Below are 21,937 nucleotides of genomic sequence, written 5' to 3'. Positions count from 1 at the left end.
TGCTCCTAAAAACAAAAGCTACAACCTTAAAGAGTTAATAGAGACTATGTGTCCTGCATTTTTGCTCGAGTTTTTGGCAGTTGATTATTGGATAATGCTAGTCCATCATGAGAACTTCTAATGACATGAAGAAATAATTCATAGCCCAACCCACTTCATAGCTGTTTGTGCCTGACGGTCAGTGATGGATTTCACCACATGGACCGAATGCAAATGACACAGAGACGCAACAAATACGTGTTTACCGCTGAAAGGCAGCAGTCGTGAGCGATCAACGGCAACAGCTGGAACGTTGTAAATCAAGTCCTTAGGCTAATTAGTCTGAGGGCTCATTTGTCAAATCAGTTGAAGAAGATCAGTGGTTCTCAATCTTTGTGGTTTGTGACCTTGATCACAGGTTGTGGTCCCAGTGCTAATATAAACTGTAAGGATGCTGCTTTATTTCACAGATTTGTAGAGGCACCAAAAGAGTTGTGTCAAAAGAAGAGAGAGAAGGAAATAGGGAAAGGTCAGAAATAAAACATAGTTTTGTGTTACATAAGTGTATTGCCTGTTTCAAGGGGTGCAACCCAATATCCTGGGAATTATGCTTACCTGAAACTTCTGTACGCTCGCAATTTACATCCAGAGCCAACATTAATTTCTGAAAGCATTACGTTTATTTGAAAGCTGTGTTTCTAGTGCTTTCCTCACAATTGTTGGGAGGATGAAAACAATAATTGCAGCTGTGATGACTTTCCAAATTCTGTATAGGGTCTCATTGGACTAGCTGCTATATCCAGTCACAGACATTTTCATTCAAGAGTCATCGCTCTTCATTAAAACTGTAAACTGTTGTGTTTTCGCATTGATCCATCAGGAAGCCTCAGTGTTAAATATCTAAAAGGAGCTTGGATTGTTGGATATGAGGGGCCATCAGTGACATTATTTAGATTCAGAATTACCTCTCACATATACATGTGAACACACAACTGAAATGCTCTCATATACACAACTGAACTATGCAAAGTAACTAGCAACGGTTGTTTTCCTTTAGCACGATACTTTGAATCAACTTCCGGTTCAACTGAAACCCCTTCCTGTTCAACTGAAACACCTTCCAGTTCAGCTGAAATCCCCTCACACACTACTAAAATGCTCTCACGCACTATAATGAAATATCCTGTCATACACTGTTTCAAGACAAACAATATATTTTTATACATGAAAATTAGTTCTCAAATGCAAAACCTTGTATCAAAGAATGAATGAATAAATTACAATAATAAAATGATAAACAAACAAAATATATAATAATAACAGAGAAACCTATGAGGAAATAATTCTTCAATTCTTGAACAAGACAACTCTGTGCGGCTTTACAGAATTAGTTCACTGTAAATTATAGAAAAGCTAAAGGGAAAAACTGGAACAGGAAGAGATATAACAGGGATGGCCAACCAGTCCAGCATAAAGACCCCCCCCAAAAAAACCACACCATTGCAAAGATGCATATAACTTCCAATAATTCACCTTTTGTAGACACCTTTTTAGGGTTCAGTGTTTCCCATAAGATTTTGAGAGACTATGCTGGGTAGACATTCGACCCTGTAGGGGGGTCCCCCGGAAGAAAATTTTGTACATTTCAAAGTTAAATGTTTGATAGCAATTCAGCAGTCTAGATCTACGGATAACTTTATAAATTAACTTCTGGAACACATCAGTATGGAGGAGCAAAGAGATGCAACAACAGATTGTACCCTGAAATACATTCCCAAATCTTTTTTTATGGGTGGGTTTTTTAAAACTAATAATCAATATCATTGTTGTATGCGGGGAATTAGGAAAGTCTTGCGTCAGGGCCTTGTATGTCAAAATAAAGTAAACGATATAAGACTTTTCCGTTTGCCTCCCACATGAGTGCCCTGACATGTGGATAAGCCCGGCCTCGCCAGTCTCGCTCCACCACAATGACTTTCCTTTGAACCGGTTTTTTTCCCACACATATCTGCCTCGAGGCTCATTGCTCCACCGGGACCCCTGCTTGCTTTGGGTCAAATCCTTCGAGCAGTGTTTTAATGGCGTCTCCTCCCGCTCTGCACTCTCTGGTGATATTAATGGTATGGGGTTAGCGGAGAGCGCTCTCGGAGCCACACAATCTGCTCTCGCTGAAGCCAACCGCCTGCGCTAAAGATTACCCCATGAGTTAGGATTGCTTTATAGGCCTGTAAACACATTCATTGCAGTGTGGCATTTCGACATTTAAGGGCCATGCCAAGTTGCATTTTATTTGTTAAAAGGTGGATGTTCTTCAGAGTGATGCATGTTGGCTTTTATTGCCTCAGATGGCTGTACTTTTCTACAAAGCACAGATATCAGGTGGGGGGGTTGAATGCTCAGGCAAACCTGAGATGAACCCGATTAAATTACGGCAGTCCCGTGCCATGTTCATTGATAAATATGATTTATCACATCCGACATTCGAAGGGTAACTGTTTTTCATCATACTGTAGCACAACTAAACCCAGCCAAGCCAGTGTACTGTACACAAGCTTTATGTGTTCGTGTGTCTTAGCGGGTGACAGATGATTAGGAGATGTGAAGGCGCTGCAGTGTGCTCGCTCAGCCCCCTGGGAAAGCGGTCGCTTCTCACTGTGTTATCAGCCCACTTACTGAAACCACCAGCTGCCTCGCTCTCCCTCTTCACTCTCTCTCTGCCCGCGAAGAAAAGCGAACTGAAACACGTCCAGCGTGAGAGGAGAGTTTGTCTGTTTGTATTACACTGTGAAGTTTTTGATGTCAGCTGCTATCACTGTAGATTTGGTGAACTAAATAAGGCATTTTCTGTAGCTGCTTTTTTGTTTTTTTCATCTGTAGTTCATTATGGGAAATGCACATATTTCTTAACTAGAGTGAGATGAAAAGATGTCTGTGTGCGACTTGAGAGATGAAGTAATATTTTTACAATTATGCTGTTTTAATAGTTCCTGAAAATCTGAGGCTTTTTAGTAGAGACCGACTGATATATTGGTGTGCGTTTGTTGTGGAAATGCTTTTTACAACCTTAATTTTACACAATAAACAATGCAGAATAGATTTGCATTCATGTTTATATTTCACATAAAGAAAATAAATTTATAATTATAAATAATAATAATATATTTGATTTATAAAGCGCTTTTCATGAACCCAAAGCGCTGGTACAACAAAAAAAAAGAAATAGAATAAAAGTGGAACGGGGGGGAGCTAGGGATATGCAGAGGAAAAGAGGTGGGTTTTTAGGCGTGACTGAAAGGTGGTGAGGGAGTCGGAATCAAGGATCTCTTGGGGGAGGGAGTTCCACAGCCTGGGAGCAGCCCTGGAGAAAGCTCTGTCTCCCAAGCTGCGGATTTTGGTTTTGGGGGTGGAGAGGAGACCGGCAGAGGTGGATCTGAGGGACCGTGTGGGTTGGTAGGGGGAGAGGAGATCAGTGAGGTATTGGGGAGCAAGATGGTGGAGGGCTTTGAAGGTGAGGACCAGGACCTTGAAGGTAATTCGGTGGGAGACAGGGAGCCAGTGTAGTTGTTTTAGGACTGGGGTGATGTGGTGCCAGGATTTGGTGTTGAGGTAGATCTGGGTGTCATCGGCATAGCAGTGGAAGTCCAAGTTGAAGTGGCGGAGTATCTGACCGAGGGGGGGGATGTAGGTGATGAAAAGGAGGGGACCGAGTACGGACCCTTGGGGAACGCCTTGTGTGACTGTGGATGTAGCAGAGGTGTGATTATGGAGAGTGATGAAATGCGATCTGTTAGTGAGGTATGACTGCAGCCAGCTGAGTGCAGTACCTTTGATACCGAGGTCTCTGAGTCTAGTGAGCAGGATGTCATGGCTCACGGTATCGAAGGCTGCACTCAGGTCGAGAAGGATGAGGATGTTGAAGGAACCGGAGTCAGCAGAGGTGAGGAGGTCATTGAGGTCTTTTAATAGGGCAGTTTCTGTGCTGTGGAGGGGCCGAAAACAAGATTGAAGGGGTTCAAAGAGTTTATTGGCGTGGAGATGGGATTGTAGTTGAGTGGCAACAATGTGTTCCAGAGTTTTAGAAAGGAAGGGGAGGTTGGAGATTGGGCAATAGTTATGGAGGGAGGAAGGATCGAGACCAGGTTTATACTCTCAATTCAAGTTCTACAAGATAAGATAAGATTTACCTTTAAGTTTAAGGTTAAATTGCAAAGCCTCAATTCAATTTCTTTGTCATATGAATTTAATAACAAAACTGTAGGAAGCATAGACAAGTAAGAAAAAAAGGATATATTTACTCTCTAGAAAATAATAATAATAATAATAAATGTCATTTATAGAGCACTTTTCATTGCTAGGAAATAGTATTGATATGAGCATCTGCCCTCAATAATCCGTTTTTAGAAATTACATGATTATTATAAGAAGGATTAGGGTTAGGATTTTAACAACCATAAGTCTAATTCAACCACACATCCATAACTCCAGATTTATCGACAGTCAAACTAAAGGCAATCAGAGGTGGTTGATTAGACACTGGGTCTTGTCAGAGTCACTCACTCTGACAAATTGGTTTGTCTTTGGGTTGCATGACATTGGTTAAGCCCCCCCTCCCGTGAGGGATCACCTCTGACCTCCAGCTAGTGTGGGCGTCTGACAGTCCTGTCAGGATTCTCCTTTTGGGGTCAAAGCTCAAACTGCTGAGATTAGAAAAAAGATAGGGGGGAAGGGGACAAAGAGTGGGGGAAAACATAAGAGGCATGTTTGATATTAATTACTGCAAACCTTTCCAAACCAGCTGCTGCATAGATGTGCAGGAAGCATGTCCAAGGATTTATTTCATTTGTGTGATGAATTAATAATTGAATTGAATGTGCAAATTGCTTTCTGAATCCTTAAAGAAACAAAAACAAAAACTGCGGTGAATTTCTTCCACAAAGAAGGTGTCGTATCCTACTAATTAGTGAAAGCTCTCTGGTCATAAGTTATACATACAGCTCAAGAACACAGCACTTCAAAGGCCCCTTCCTCATGTCCTTCATGTCATTGTCTTTATACGTACACTATATGCTCTTGATCAGTGACAGCAAGGCTGCAGCGTTGGCCTTTCTGTGGAGATGCCCCGCGGCAGTCGATGAGCGCGCTCCCAGCATGAGGGATTTGGTTAGCAGGTGGAACCAGCCTGCTGGTCTTTGATGTCGGGGGCCTTAGAGGGATATCAGGTGATGAATAGAGGTTCAAACCAGTTCCTTTTCAATAAACTCTGTTCTTCTGAAGGGAACCTGTATGTCTATCCTCTAGTTAAAGTCTGATAAACGTGTATGTCCTTTACGCTTTTTACAACTGCATGGAAGAAAAAAAATCACTTTACTTACGGGTATCTTCAAACATGTGATCTGACGCCTGCTTTAATAAATACCAAACAATGGGTCCTAGGTCTGCAAGTTATCAATATTACTAATTAATATATACATAGTTTTTAAAAAATCACTTAAAATGTCAGAAAATCGTGATTGGAATCCTTCTGAATATGGATTCCTTGTGACATCTTGGGATCACAGTTTTTTTGCACAAAATCTTACAGCAAACAATCATATTGGTCTTTGAGAAATTTCAGTGGTGAACAAAAGCGGTTTAGCCAGCGACGGTTAAGCATCTGTTCCCAGGGTCCTATGTTCAGCCAGTTCAATATTCTATGAATACATTTGTTTTATTGGAGCAATAACCCTAACCCCTAAAAGTAATCCTTATAATTCCCTCAAGTGTAGACCTAATACATTGATAGCCATAGAGTGCAATGGTACAGTAAAAGCCTTTTACAAGTTCCCACAATAGTCAATTTCATATTCAGCAAACAGAGCTGGGGGACACATCAAGTTCTCACTATTGGCTGTATAGGGCTGAGGAGGATGGAATGCTAAGAAAATAGGAATCACTTCCAGTTGACCACCATCATCATCTTAAGCCCTGTGTTTTATTTTTCTACATGATCTTAAGCACTGAAGTCAAGTTGCACTAAATAAAAGTCACAGGTGTAGTAAACATGGCTTGTTCCATGATAACATCCAAATTCATTTTCTCATATTTACACAAATATTGCTTCTAAATGTCCCCTCTCCAAAATTTGTCCAAAGCATAATTTACAAGATAAGTCTCCACAAACTGTATGCTGCAGCAGAAGTACAAACCTCCTAGTCTTGGGGCCAAAGTTGCTACAAAGCATATAAACTATATACTGTTTTGAAGACTGTGAGGTGCTTTGCTATGTGATCCTCCAACCTCAATAATCTGTCCTTCAGCCTCACAGGACTTTGTTCCCTTATTACAGTTTGACCCGTGAGTCACTACAGCTGAAATGAGACGAAAGAAAGACACCAAATAAACTTTTTTTTGCGGTGTATATGAGATTTTTCAGCTTGCACTTGAACAGTGAACAAATGGTCACTGTTAGACGAATGATAATTTGTTGAAGTTGTGACAGAGAATTAGCATAAACGCCAGACGGAGCAATCCTTCACATGGGATCTGCCTGTCCTCTCTTATCTGTGACAAATCACAATCAATTCGCCAAGTCCAATTATAAACTCCAGCATGAAATCAGGGAAAAGAAGAAAACTATATGCATCTTCTGCTCTCTGTGTGAACTTTCTGTGTGGACTCCCTATTTTATTTTGAAATCACTGTTCCCATTTGTTTGTTGTGACTTTTGTCTGTCTTTGTATGTTTTCCCTTCAGCTTTCTGTTGCACCCGTGTCTCGTTAACCAATGAGTTTTCTTGTGTTTCCCCTTTTCAGTTGCCTCACGTTGGTTTTGGACTTTTGGGGCTGATAATCTGTATTTTGTATTCCTGCCTGCTGCCTTTTGGTTTTGGTTTTCTGATTGCACTGCTCTCTGGTTTTTGACTCTCACCTGCCTCACCACGTCTGGAAGCCTAATCCCTTGCTATTTTATTAAATGATTTAACTGCATACGTTGCCTGATCATCTGCATCGGGGTCCGTTTCTCATGTCTGTTGCACCCTGTAAATTAGCGCTAGTGCTAACCTTGTAGTCACACCATACAGTATACATAAGCTGCATCCCAATTCAGGGACAATACGCAACCAACAGAGGTCTCCCTCCTTCGTCCTCCGCGTAGACCATGATGGCCGAACCAAAATGAGAATGTTTATGGCAGATTTCCTATTTGCCATCACCAGCATGTTCCGCCCTTACCACTGTCGCCTAGCAACGGAGCTGCAGTTGCCCACGGTTCAAGGTTTGTCACCTTCGAATGTGGGATAGGTTCCATCCCTTGGAACCCTCGGGAATGGAAGGATGCATTTGGTGGTCAAGTTTGAAGGAGCCCTCGAAATGGAACAGCTGAGTCATGCAATTTGGTTTTTATATGTAGCCTCCGAAAGAGGTGGCCCCTGAATTAGGACACAGCTATAGACTGAATTAGCTACTTTTGTTGTGACCTATTTGTAGCCATTTGTTACAAAAATTGTTACTATAACCAGAAGCAAACAGTGAGATGAATCTATTGTATTAGTGTTGTTATTGAATTTTAATTAGACGTTACTGCCAGTGGTGGTGAATTTGTTGTCTGTAGAGGGGGCTACCAATGCTGTCTTCTATTAAAGCAATTGAATATGTGAAAGGTTTAACATTCTCCAGGCAGTCAGATGAAGATGAGAGCTGCGAAATTGACCTGGCACTCATGTGCCGCCATCTTGAAATGTCTTCCAGTACAATGTAGGTTTGCTGCTATATGATGCTCTGTTCTAGCAACAGAAGCTTGTCATGTAAGATATGATATCAGGGCAGTTGACAGTCATTTTGAATACTCTTCAGCCCAAAGAAATAGTTGTATAAAGCCTGGCAAGACTCTAGATAAGAATAACCAGATAAAACAAACAAACTGATGATATCATGAGGGGTTATGTGAAATTTGAAATGAAAGCTACAAATCTTGTATCATTGGAGTTTGAAAACTATAAATTGGAAATTGAAAACCTAAGTTCAAAACTGGGGACGTGATTTATAGTTGCCAGTTGTTTGCTAACCTTTTAAGAAATGGCCATAGACATTTATTTTATTTTATATGAGGTTGATATTGTAATTTTGTTGAGTTTTTCTTCATATTTTTCTTGAATGAGGATATTCCCAACGGCCTAATCTTTTCCCCGTCATTTTGCCTCTCCATCCCTTGAATTGCATGACCTGCCTGCCAAATTGCTAAAGTGTTCACCTCTGTGATGGCATCCATGTTGCTTTTGCCCAGCAACGGTGTTCTAATGACTTAACCACCTGAATGCCAAGGCAACCTGACTTCACGTGTCATAACCACTAGCTCACAAGTTCCATTTGAAGGCAGCATTGACACAAAAAGCGATTAAAAGTCAAGATATCTCAGCCTCTCCTGCCTTTCTGAGTACCTCTTTGATGAAGGCCACAGTGTGACTGGAACATTTGTAAAACTGCTTCAATTGTAAGATGACAGTGGCAGTCTTTTGCATCTTGTGAAAAATGTAGTCCTCTGACAAGCGAAAATAACACACAGACTTGTAAGGGGTAGAAGCTGTATTGATTGAGGATCGATTTTAATCAAAGCATGATCATACTTTTAAAACTGTAAATTCCAAGCTTTAGTTTTCATTCTCTGAAAAATCTGAATTACACCTTTAAGGCTGAATACATCCAAAACAAAAATGGTGAAACCCTAATCGTTCCTTGCGCTGATCTATTTGCAGAATTGATTGGTTATAGCTCTAATATAAGAGGATTTTGTCTCTCATTAATCATCCATATGAGATCAGTAATTGGCTTTTGGGACTAAGAGTGATGAGCATTTTCCAAAAGCCTGAGGAAAAGAAAGTAAAAGCAATTAAGCTGAAGAGCATTTGTTTGTCTTTGAGCTTCCTCTGTTGTGCGTCCGTGCCTCTGTGCGGTCATGACGACATAAAACAGAGTGTAGAAAGGGTGATGGGATCATTTGTAGAATAGATGGATTGAAACAGCAGACAGACGAGATGCTGGCTGTGAACAGTGTGGCCTGTTTAAGGATTCACAGACAAATTCAGTTGGAGGATGTGCTCATTTCTGCTCACTCCAATCTGACACATAAACCCCTAGATCGAAGTCGAACATCACAGACTCAACTGCAAGCAAACACAGCGATGCTTCATGTGAAGTCTGGGCACAGTGCGGTGTTCAGGGAGCATGTTCCCAAGGGTGCCGATCGGGATGTCAGCTAGATAGATATTCCCATTTACTGACCTACCTCCTTTTATTCTGTGGGGATGTGGGTGGACTGAGGGTGCAGCGTGGGTGCCACCGAGAAGTAAATGGGTGGGGGTGTTTTTACTGTGCCTTTGGTGTCTCTGCTGAGCTGAATCTAGCCAGCAAAAAGTGGTTGAGTCAGAGCTTATCCACATTAGAGCAGGAATACTGAGGGGGAGCTTGCAAGAAGTGTTTAATCGCAGTCAGGAGAAAGAGAGGGAGTTGGGGGGGAAAGATTAGTGAAGATGCTAAGTGGACTTGTCATAAAAGCCGATGCTATAATGGCCACTTCTGTACATCGCTCACATGCATGCATTCAGTTGTCAGCTTCTTAATCAAAATTCACCTCTTGTAAACTGCTTTTAATGTGTGATTTTATTGAATGATTATTACTATGCAATTTTCATTTGTTTTTAGTATGTTGTATATATGTAGTGTCTTTGAATACTATTAAAAGTGCTATGTAAATAAATGTATTATATATGGAGCACTGAAACAGATTAAAAGTCAAGGCCCAGAGTTTCAGCCATGTGCTTGAAAGTGAGTAATTTATCAAATGTTATTAGCCAGTCTGGAACACTGTGAGGTTGAAGTAAAGGACAGCAGGAAACTGGGGACATCCAAGGAACAGAGCTGTGACTTGAACACCTTTCACCTAGTGCTAACACAGCATGTGTTGACAAAAGCAGACTGGTGGTGGTCCATCGAGGGAGACCTGGAGGCCACGTAACCCTTCATACACCTTTTTTTCATTTCGTTTTTATTCCGAGACAAACAAATTGTCATCAAAGCTGACAGAACAAGGCCTGTGACTCAACACTGGAGCCTCCGAAAGAGGCTCGTTAATGGAGATACATTTCAAAACCTTGACTCACCCTTTTCTCTTTCTGTAGACTGAATAAGGTTTAGTTTAATAATATCAAATTTTTCTACATAAAAAAGTTAAAATTAATGCAAAAAGGACTGTCGGTCGACTTCCATGAGCAGCGTCTGAAATGGCAGCAGCGCCTTATTCCTGATAACAGTGCTCCAGTGGTTTTGTGAACCTGAAGAGAGTATCTACTGCTGTGAAGTCCCCTTACCAAGCATGAATCACTGTGTCCTGGCTAACTGCCTGCTCGGACTACTTGCAGTGTAGGAGGCACCTCCAGATGTAATTTGCCGCCGAGGCACCAGTGACTAAGATGAAGAAAATCTAGCCCACATCTTCCCACCCTGTGCTGCCAAGTGTTTTGACTCTCATGCAAATGAACTCATTTACTTCAATCATACAGTTTGAACAACTGCAGCATAGGCAAATCTGATAACTCATGTAACTGCACGCGAGACTGTCGGCTCTGATCAATTCCACCTCTGCAAAGAAAGAAGTCTCCCTCTGTTTACCTTACAGGAAAATACAGTGCATTACCTTCTGATCCCTCACTGCTGTATTACACATGACGGTGCCTTCAAGGTCCTTTGGTGCAGAGGTGGGGGATCTCAAAAAGTGTACTTTGTAAATGTTCAGGAAGTGACAGATGGGAGAGGGAAAGGAAGGGGAATGTTGATGAGCAATGAGTAGTCTCTAATGTTCACATTAATGGACTGCCTAAGTGAGGTCTTGAAATATCAGTGTACCCTGACCCTGTATGCATTTTTCTGCATCTTGGGTATTTCACTGTGTAGTAGATTAGTCGGCCATGGGTCATGACTGTTGGTTAATGACCAGAAGAAAGAGTGAGTGAGGATTAAAAAAATAAACCTTCTTTCGCTAGGTGTCTGAACGAACCCTTAGATAAATGTTAAGTAGCTCAGTCATCCATGAGTACCTTGAACTACAGCTGCTGCTCTTTTGTGTAAAAAATAATCAGTTTTCATCTGATCTAGATGACTCCTGGACACTTCCCTGAAGAGGCATTCCAGGCACAAACAACTGGGAGGAGACTAGGGGCAGGACAAAAACACCCTGAGGGGATTACATATTGACCTCATGTCTTGTTGGACTTTATCTAACTATACAAAGTAGGTCAAGTTTCCACATTGAGGTCAGTTTTCTCTCTGCGATCTATAGTTGTGTCATGAGCCATTCAGCCATAAGACGTTTCTGTAGACACTGCGCATTGTATGCCCTTTCAGGAGTTGTGACCAATGTGGCAGACATTTGTGCTACTGTCATTTCAAGGGCAAGGAAAGTTCACCAGTTGTCCTTTTTGCTTTCCCCAGTGACACAAGTTCACACCTTACGCTGCATAGCTGCCGTTTTTCTCGAGGCATTCACAGCTGAGGAGCGCTCACACTTACAGAGTGTGTGCAAAAATCTGTCGTCTGACTTTGTGGCCTGAGAGGTCTGCGGAGGCACTGTGGTAGAAAGTAAACATTTCCATAGGCATTTTCTATCAAAAGAGCTGCCACACAATTCTCCTGCAGCTTCTCTGTTGGCAACATGTGGTGGATCTCTGGAAGGCATGCTATACCATTTGACAGTGCATTATCTAGTCAATAAATTTCGGCTTTGACGCAATCAGGCCATAGCAGATGGCCCTAAAACCTTTGTCCAGGGTACACCTGAGACTACTTCAGCTTTATCATCCATAGCCATCGCTCTGCTGTAAGAAGAAGGGAGAATAAACAGAGAGATGACAAGGTGCTGCCTGGTCAGTACAAAACAGATGAAGTCAGGCAGGATGGTCATTTTTTAAACGAGGTGTGAGCCAGAAAGAGGTCAACAATGATGACCTGTCCATGTGTGAAGCAGATGGAGGTGCCGGCCTTTCTTTTCTCAGCATCATACCTCAGCCCAGAGCTGTGTCATTAAACTGTATCACTCAAGTTTACCATTCTAAAGCATGAAATGTAATTGCACTTGTTGAGAGCGCAGGTGGTATTTACGATGCCTTGCTTTTAACCACTGTAAATCAGCTTTAACGGTAATGGTGGCCCTCACTCAGCAGTAATTTTTTTAACACTAGTCATGGCAATTACCTTTGCTGTAATAAATCTGAGGCTCCCATCTCCAGCTAATATCGCCACTCTTTCAAAAAGAAAGATGGGGAAGCTTAGATTGTTATGACCAGAGCTTTAACCCACTCTAGACAAAATTTGGCACAAATTCTTTTGAGATACAGCTAATAACCCCAGTGAGTGATACCTTGGCAAGGGAGCAAGTTTGCCTCATGCTTCATCACTCTTTTCAGCAGAGTGGCGTTGTGGTTAATGAATTGCAGAATTTCACAGCCTTGTGTCTCTGTGGCAGTGCTCCACATTGCAAGGATGATCTAAAACTCTGACCCATTCTCCACAGGCAGATACAGCTCAGTCCTCTGTCTTGTCAGGAGATGCCGGCCTCTGTCCTTACTCCCCCCCGCCCCCAATTTCTAGTGGTTTTCCTGGGGACATCTTTGTGCAGACGTAACAGTCTGGCTGTCTGCTGTCCAGCCCTGATTCAGACTGACAGTACCCCTCTACCTAAGTGTTTGACTTCTTGCAGAAATGGACATGTCAAGGCCCATTCACCTCCTGTATCTGCCCCCAGCTTTTCTGCCATCAGCTTCATTTGACCCTCTCAGAGTATAACGCAGTTCTTGACAGCAGATTCCTCCTGACATGTTTGCACAATAAGGAGAGACATGCCTTGAAGGATATACATGTCAATCATAAAACATCAGTTGCTAACATGTTGAAGATGTTCAGGTGAATTTATCATTAATTCTTTCAAAATTAGTTTCCTCAAATCCATTTCCCCTTCTTTATATTTTCGAATACCCAACGCTCTCTATTTGTCTTCCTCTAGACGTCAGGCACCGGGAGCAACCTTGACATATTAGAGACATTAAATCTGTATCAGTACCTGTCGTCGCCCTTAAAGTGCTTCCAAATTTCTCTGTTTTCTCAAGCGCAACAAAGAAAATACAATTTCACCCGCAGTGTCGGTCTCTGTAACATCCACTTTCGCAAAATCTTTCATGTCCACCTTTCTCTCCCCTGTCCTGTGTCTTGTTATTCCGCTCTTCTTTATACCCAAGTATTCTAGTGGTTTATGAGCCTCCACTGTTATTATTTCAAATGGCTCCCATTAATGAAGTGTGTCTTTGGCAACCTGGTTAATCTTGTATGTGTCAGAATCAGATGATTCTTGAACCAAATCCAGATTTAAAAGATATTCTTCTGATCTCTCCTGAACTGAAAACTATTGCTTTGCAGACAAATGGAGGGTCATATCAACAGTATCTGTGTCCTGATGCCCCATTTTAATTCTACTATGTAATTTTACTAGGGTTGAGGGCTACATTACATTTCAGTCAACCTTTCTCCCCTCTCCTCCCAGCCCTCTGCCATCTCCCCTCTCATCTGTTCCTCACTCTGTTTCAAAGTAATTATTCCTCATTAATCTACAATAGCTCCCTACCAGTCTATTAATCCAAAGGTCTGGATGGCAAAATGAGCTCTACTATTAACTCAACATCATTATTCCCGCCATACAAGGCACTGGGACTGCCAACTTGCGGCAGTAACCCCCATCCAAACCCCAAATTAGTCTTATTAGTGGTATAATGTCTTCCCATTACCCCCTGACCCTTCCCCTCCGCTTTCCAACATCTTTGAGTTTGTTTTTCATGAGTTACCACAACAACATCCTTTGTTTAATAGATGCTGATACTCTGTTGAATCTGTATTAACAAGGAAATATTATCGCATTTTTGGTGAGGGATGATCCTTTCAGAATATTTTCTTTTCTTATCACGTTATATATATATATGACCACTAGTCTATTTGGTTGACCAAAAATGCTCCCTTCGGTCTGTAAGACCAGATGGTTGTAAAGAAATAGCCTCTGTGGTAGTGAAGGTAATGAGGACAGAGATGAGGTGGCATGAAGTGTGAATAGTCAGCATCCAGGTGTTGAGATGTGTTTCTGGGCAAAAGGCCACTTCCCCCTTGGCCAATGATTACACTCCTGCTAATGAAGGACTGTGGATATGTAATAGAAGGGAGGCTTTGCAGACATCTGTGTCAAACAGAGCTTAGCACTGGGTTGTACCATGTACAGCCATACAGTGAACGACTATCGTGCTTTGCATTATAGCGAAATTACTTGATGATTTTTATTCAACAACTATGGCCTTCAGTATATTTTCAACAAATTAAAGGGACAATCAATCATGAATATACTAGTCCATATCAATATTTACCTGCCATTCTATATTTTAGGGCTAAAGTTATTTCAACATAAACCATAGGGTTAGTTTTAATCAATCTGCCTTGTCGTGGTGAACCACAGAAAATAATCACCAACTCTGTGTTTCCACTCAGCTCTATGGACCATTTAACCTATGTTATTTAGCAATGTTACATTATCCTCTGCAAACACTGCTCACATTAACCTTGTTGCCATTGGCAAGCAGCTATTTTCAGCTAAAAGGCCCGATAAAGGCACTGCACACTGCCCTGCCCAGCACCAAACACCTGGCACACAAAGTTAGCAACAAGCTCTACAACAAAATGGAGCATTTAACTGCAGACGCGGCAGATCATATTCATGTTAGAGATAAAAACAGAGAAAAAAACAAGAGTGAATATTCTTATTATTGGGTAGTATTAGTAATATTGTATTTACATGAATCAGGTTCAAATGATTGCTGATATTGCTGTGCTTGATATATGTACGAAAATCAACAAGACAATCAGAAACATTTGCATTCATGTAATTATGCAATCACACACCACGTTTCACACATAAAGTTGAATCCTGAGGAAGTTTTGAGTCTTAATATACCTACTGAAAGCAATGGCTGCATGAAAGGTAAGAAATCAATATAACTGCTTGTTCCTTCAGCAGTATTTTTAAGCATAAATGGTTTGTAGTTAATACCCAAACTCTCAAAGGAATTGTTTAACCATTTAAAATATTTATAATATACAATATACAAAAGGGGGGGAAATTGATAATCAGAAATATATAATGTGTAATACTATCCTACCTAATTAGATGATCATCCCGCCTCTCTGTGGACCTCTCAACAGGCCCTCACTCTTATCTACATTTTTTTTTTTTTTAGATTAATGCTTAGCTAGCATAGCCATCAGTGCTAGATCTGTCCCTTTCCCGAGGGATTCCCGGTGAAGCACCTAGGCCAGCAACGAAGACGAAAAAAGCTCAGGTTCAGTGCACCGGCTCGGTGCAGTGAGGTTGCTCACCACTGTTATGCCACGTCGTTTTCTCCAGCTCTATCAGAGCACTCTGGGAGAGCTGATTGCTGAAATGCTTGGCAGGGCTTCATATGTTTCTGTGAGTCATTGTGTGTGTGTGTGTGTGTGTGTGTGTGTGTGTCTGTCGGTGGTCGATGTCCCACTGTGTGAAGGAGTAAATCCTCTCATCCTTAACCAGGCTGACGTGCTTGCTCATCATTCTCTATCATCAAGACCTCTTCTTCCTGGCTCCCTCCTGTTGAACATTCAACCTTTGAATAAATGCTACAGCATTTACTTTCTCGTGATGTTTGGATTGCAAGAAAATGCGTCTTCTACTCTCCCCTTCTTTTTTTTGTTCTGTCGTATTCAGTATTTGCTGCCCTTTATCTCCCTTCCTTGTATTATTTGTTTGAGGAAAGTGTTAGTCTTTCCTTTGTATACACTTGACAGGAATTTGAGACATTAATTATCCATAAGCGGTCAAGCCACCTCAGGCTTGAAACCTGCAAAGTTTCTCAGAACCTGTCACAAACAATTACCTTCACTCAGAGTTTGAGTTGGACTGCAGAAACAATCTAGTGACTAGCGATCAATCTCAAGCAAACGTAGCACTCATACACATACCTGCTCTTAGAGGTGACAGATTTGGGGATTGGCCAGTATTTCATTGCTAGCCCGAGGCTGTTTTTGCATTGTCGTGGCAATGACAGGTTGTCCAGCCATGTTTGATTTGTCACCGAGCTCAGACCGCAGACCACAAAGTAGTAATATGGTGAACAGAGAGCTGATACAATGCCTTTCAGAGAAGTTCCAGAGAAGAGGCAGGTTGTGCTTTCCCTGGCCTTTCGCAGATTTAATTTCTTTCTGTCAGCGTGATGGTTCTTCATGGAGCTACTGTCATTTTCATTTGCAGGATTAAAACAGCTTGGTGATATAGAACCTAAAAAAGATGTAAAATCGAATGACCTGTGAACATATTGTGTGTGCAGCAGGTTTTTTTAGAGGTCCAATTCTCCAAACCGTTACCATAATGTCTTTCCCTATTGATATTTTGTGATTCAAGGAAATCAGTTTCCTGACTAAATGCCACTCTTGTTTCCATCTGCATTTCAGGTCTACTGACTATGGCACCACCTACACCAAACTCAACCTGATGCCTGGGACTACCATTGTGGTGACCAGTTTCTACATCTGCCCAACCAATAAGAAAAAGGTAGGAGGATCAAAATGATTGCGCTTTCTGTGAGCTTGTTGAAATGGACTGCAGATTTAGGTGGAAACTAAAAAGTTAGAGCTGGATGTCTGAATGAAAATATAAACAGACAAGCACGTTAGGAATTACAAGATATCTACTGCATAAAGATGTGGGATTTGCGTAGACTGTTATAAAAATGGACCTTGTCTCCGGTTGCGGGAAATGAAGCCAATGAGAAAGCGCCTGAAGCCTTATTGTCTAGAATGACCTGCAGAGGGCGTTTCCACTGGTCGTTTCTATATACTGTAAGTCTATGACAAAATGACTCACTACTTCTCACTTGATTCATAACGTGAGTAAAAAATTTCCCTGGGCAGTTTATGGTTCATCTTTAGTTTCAAGTCTTCTTCGATTCAGCATGATGTTCATTTTGTAAAGTATGGTCTCATGTAGAGTCAAATAGATGATAAAGCACTGTATAAATTGGTGCGTTGACGTTGTGTAATTGACAGCTGGAACCGTCTAATCGATGCGTGGTTGCAGGTGTAGGTGGACGCACAGTGGACAAGTTCTCAGTCAGAAGCTTTAGAAAATGTTTAATAGGGAAGTGCATGTTAAACATTTGTTAGAACTCAAGAATACATTAAATGTGTTTTTGGATAGTCAACTTAATGTTGTTTAAAAGGAAACTACACAGGGGAACTTTAAAGAGGCACTCTAGCAAATTAGTATTATCCATAATACTACAAAAGTGTCAGGGACAGATTTTTTTTTTCAAAGTGGTCAAAATTGAAGCAGGAGATATCATGTCTAATAAGCTCTAGTTTGAGTCATCCAACAGTTCCCATAATGCAGCTGTTGAGGATATTTAATTAGACTCCCTCTGCCTGGTAAACACCCAACACTGTTTCAAACTCCATACCCCCAGTTTTTGACATTAGTTTGCCTTTCATCATTTAGTATATTTGCCCAAAGTTTACCCATCCAGATCAGAGTTTGGAAAGCTTATCTGGAGTCACAGAAGACATTATATAGGTTCCACAGGCTCTGTGCTACTCCTCATTAGAAGTAAACTGAACCTCATGTGTAAAATTGTAGGAGTATCCCTTTAAACACTCAAGATTAGAGGAAGGTTGTGGTTACGATTACAAACATCAAACATTAGGCGCTGTGTACATGCTCCCCTACCATTCATCCTTAAACCCTACACACAACGTCCCGCAGTGACACCAAATGTTAGTGTTTGTATATGATCTGCTGCAGAGTCATCCAAAATAAATGGAAAGTTGTAAAAAGAAACTGATAAAAAGGTAGGATATCTATCTAGTAGCTCTGACCCAGACACTGAATGAATGTGCTGAGGGCAACACATACACTGCACTAGTTTTCATTTGAATTATCTAATTCAAATTCTAAACTACAACCACATATAGATTCTACATCTAGGGCTTTTCAATTCTAGCAACTAATGTTCATATAAACGCACATGACTCCTTCCTTTGGTTGAGTTTTGTTCTTGTGCTGTAATGTTGCTAAGCTAAAATTGCACCAATCGTTTGGAATTTTTGTACAATTTTGTTGGTATTCCTCAGACAACGCCCTGGGGCCACATGTTCATCTCCTACCCACGTTCCAGTTCTTCGATCCAAAGGCTGCTTCTGAACTCCTGCGGGTTTCACAAAGCTGCCAAGAGGTACAATAAGGTGACTTAAGCTGAGATTCGACTGGACTGCCAACCATGGCAGCCTGTCTAATTGGCAGGCATCATTGCCAGGGTCCAGGGTTCTTCCAATCGATGAAGAGATAGAGCGAGATGTGATGTAGTGACTTTTACCAGTTTCTGCTCCAGTCCCCCCTCCCCACTCAAAATGTCTGTGCAGGATCTGCCATCTCATCTGCTTCACTCAGAGAGCAAGAGAGAATGGTGGAGAGCTAGACAGCATGCAGGCTTTTAATTGCATGAGAATGAGAGTCCTTTTAATTTCCCTTAGGGACAGAAAGAGAGACAGATAGAGGGAGAGAGAAGGGTTGGGTAGGGTTGTGGTGGGTTGTTGTGACAAGAAGATGTCCAGTAATATTAGCTGGGGATCAAGCTGCTGCTTTAATACACTTCCAGGCCTCGCAGTCGGTGGATGGAAGCTCAGGTTCAGTGCACCTTGCTGGAATTGGTTTTGTGTAGGCGTCTGTGTGTGCTGTTGTGGCGAGAGGAGTTGTTCCTTCTGCTTTGTGGAAGGCAGTGTATGTGGGCGATGTGTGTGTGCAGGTTTATGCGGACTCTGTGTGCGCACAGTTGAGCGTCAAATACTTTGATCCATCTGAATAAATATCAGTTTGCGGCCATGTGTTTACCTCCTTCTTTTCAGCCTCCAAATTATGAGTGATCACGTTCATAAGGTGGCCCTGCACACATACAAACACACGCACGTGAGTGCACTTTGATCAGTACTGCTAATCACATCAGAAAACATCAGACAAGCAGGTCCGTAAGCTCTGTGAGGGGATTACACTCGTGCGTAGGGATCAAACAGAAAGGTGTGAGGGGCCTCGGGTAATCAATAGGACTTGAGGCAATTAGAGAGAGAGGTGAGTCTTCAGACGGAGACAATGTCACCCTCTCTTTCTCTCTCCCCATCGCTTCATCGAGAGCTCCATTAAAGATACGCTCAAGACCCTTTGCTAGAGAGTGCTCCCAAGGACCCTTGACACACTTCAGCACCAATAGAGTCGTAAATAAACTTCGAGACTCGAGGCTCAGCGCACTCTCCCTCAGCAATCTTCTTAACCAGTCGTCTCTAGAGGGCTGATGACTGGGCAAGTGTTTGCACAAGCCTGTTTTCTTGTTGAGTCCAGAGCGTGTCGTCTAACTGAAGGTTCAAGCATTATGCTAAACCTGATATTGGAACAAAACACTCACATTCTAATGGTACTTCTCTACTGGATTTTTGCCGGCTACCATCTAGATAATTCAGAGTTTAGACTTCTTAAGACAGTTGTTGTTCTGCTAGTTTGACTACAGCTCAACAACAGAGATATTCTGTACACCTATGGGACCTTTTGTGGATATCAACCATTGGATCAGTTGGTTTTGGCAATGTAACCTCACTGTTGACTAAAAATGCAATTTTTAGCATCTGGTAAAGCACATACCCCTGGTTGGGACTTATTCAACACCTTTCTAGCAAATGTACTGTACCGCTAACAGACAGAACTCACTGCTGGACTGAAAGCAGCCAGACATCATACTGCTACACACTGAGGCGGTCGGCTCCTGGTGGTTTACTGAAGCGTGTTTGAACTGTGACATGATCGTTCTATCGATCGATGTCATGGCACACGCAGCACTGCAGAAATGATTTGTTGGGAAAATTAAAAAAAAAACTCCTAAGTCTTAAGTTATAGCAGCTACTAATAGAACACAACATGCAGTAAACCAAGTCCAATGGTCACCAAACATGAAAGAAGGGATGTGGGCCTCACTGGGTGTGGACGCTGTTTTCTCTGGTCCATGGCCAAACCATGCAATGATGACGCAGCCCTCAGCGTTGGTCTTTGTTTCCCTCCACCTCCCTCTCCTCTCTCTCTCCCTGGTGTCTTGGCGTCCTCTTGGCAACCTGTGACTCCGACTCTTGGCTAATTCAGAAAATAATCTTTGAACTGAGCCAACAAAACTGATCAGTGTCTTTTACCTCTTGTACACAGTATTGCTTTCTAGGTGATATGGCATTTTTGTACCGAATGACTAGACAGTTCTTGAACATCCTGACTTACGCCTCTACAGTATGTAGCGATGCAGCTGGAGGCATGTAGCAGAGAATGAGAAGAAAACTAGTACAGTAACACAGTATGTTTGTGTATAAGTATCTCCTTCATCCAGTCCAGTGGACTCAAGTGTATTCTAAAGTAAAAAGCATTTCCTAGTCCATTAATGGCTTATCCAAATCTGTTCCCCTATTAGATACTAAGCCTCCTGGTAATTTAGCATATTTTTAATGCCACACACTCAATAAATACCTATTTTTTTGAGCCTTGCATCCTTCACATGGAGTCACTGCAGCATGACTCAATCCTGTCTTATACAACTGCAGCAACATCACCACCTCAGTAATGCTATGAGCACTAGGACATTACCTGGAGGAGGACCATGAAGCTCAGAGGGCAGCAAAGGCAAACCACCTTCTGAGCAAGCATCCTCAATTATGTCTTCGGCCACTAGTAGGCATGGCATCTCCTCTGGGAATACTGCTGATGATTTCCTGTCATGTGTCAGAGCAGAAGAATAGATTTGGGAAAGAGGTGGAGGCAGTGTTTTCTGCTCCATACAAAGAGGTCACATTTGACTGAGACCAGAGGTTCCGTAGCGGCCACATTGTCATTCCTGCAGCTCCTGAAGCTCTTCATATTTAGTGACACGCTGATGATGTATTTTTATGATGCGTTTGAGTTTATAATAAAATGTGAGTCGGCCCCGTTAAATAATCCAAGGTGATTCTGTATCATTAATATTCAAATTTGCCATTTTTTATGTTGTAACTCCATATAAATATCAGCCTATAAAACCATTGGAAACATTACATCATCTTTGTTTATTGTAGCACTTTCTTTTATGACAGAGACACGAAGACAAGTCTCGGAGGACGCAGAGTAGAGAAGAACAAGAAATAAGCAAAGTTCAAGAGGGATTCAACTGCCAGCCAGGATGACTTTAAATATCACATTATTCATTTAATATATTGCTGCAGGCAAAGAAATGCATCAACTACAGGTGATAGAATATGTCTGATGCATGGGAGAGTTTAAACATATATGTATACACATAGTGGAGAGTTAAAAAGTAGAGATAAGGGCTTAATGAATCAGCTTAAGGCATCTTCTTGCGTTAGTCTTGCAGTGCCCTTATGCAAATGCTTCAAAACTGTATCTATCCTTAAATTTTTTGGAAAAGGAAAGATGAGGGTTAAGCCTGTTGTGTGGGAATATCTCATGTACTCTCATGGTCCCAGAGGTTTTGGTTTTAGCGGCTTGATTAAATTCATCACTTTTTCATCAAGTGTTTCTGAACCTGCACTTTGACCAGAGAGCCCACAGAGTTTGGTTGTAAATAAATAAGTGAGAACAAGGCATGAACGCTATATAGAAACAGTAACTTGGACTGCTGCAAGGAAGAACTCACACTTTTGTAGCTACCTACTGAGATGGAAGAGAAGCAAGCCAGATAGTAAAGCCCAAAATAACAAAGGGTGAGGAAAAATACATAGATATGATTAAACACAGACACAATTGAAAAAGTTTCAAAGAGAAGAACAATGGGAAAAGGAGTAATGGAATGAGTGATACT

General features: G+C 41.7%; 1 protein-coding gene across 7 annotated transcripts in view; it reads left to right on the top strand.

Annotated features, from left to right (window-relative positions):
* Positions 1–21,937, top strand: part of sorcs2 (sortilin-related VPS10 domain containing receptor 2) — a 299,088-nt gene that overhangs the window by 113,377 nt on the left and 163,774 nt on the right. For all 7 annotated transcript variants that reach the window (XM_047330522.1, XM_047330520.1, XM_047330521.1 and 4 more), the window contains exon 3: positions 16,521–16,620. In XM_047330522.1, the coding sequence (XP_047186478.1) occupies positions 16,521–16,620 (100 nt within the window). The remainder of the gene's footprint in view (positions 1–16,520; positions 16,621–21,937) is intronic.

This window comes from Scophthalmus maximus, chromosome 2 (assembly GCF_022379125.1).
Source record: "Scophthalmus maximus strain ysfricsl-2021 chromosome 2, ASM2237912v1, whole genome shotgun sequence".
In the NCBI taxonomy this organism is placed as follows: Eukaryota; Metazoa; Chordata; class Actinopteri; order Pleuronectiformes; family Scophthalmidae; genus Scophthalmus; species Scophthalmus maximus.
Note: the sequence above shows the minus strand (reverse complement) of the source record. Positions and strands in the feature narration are given on the sequence as shown.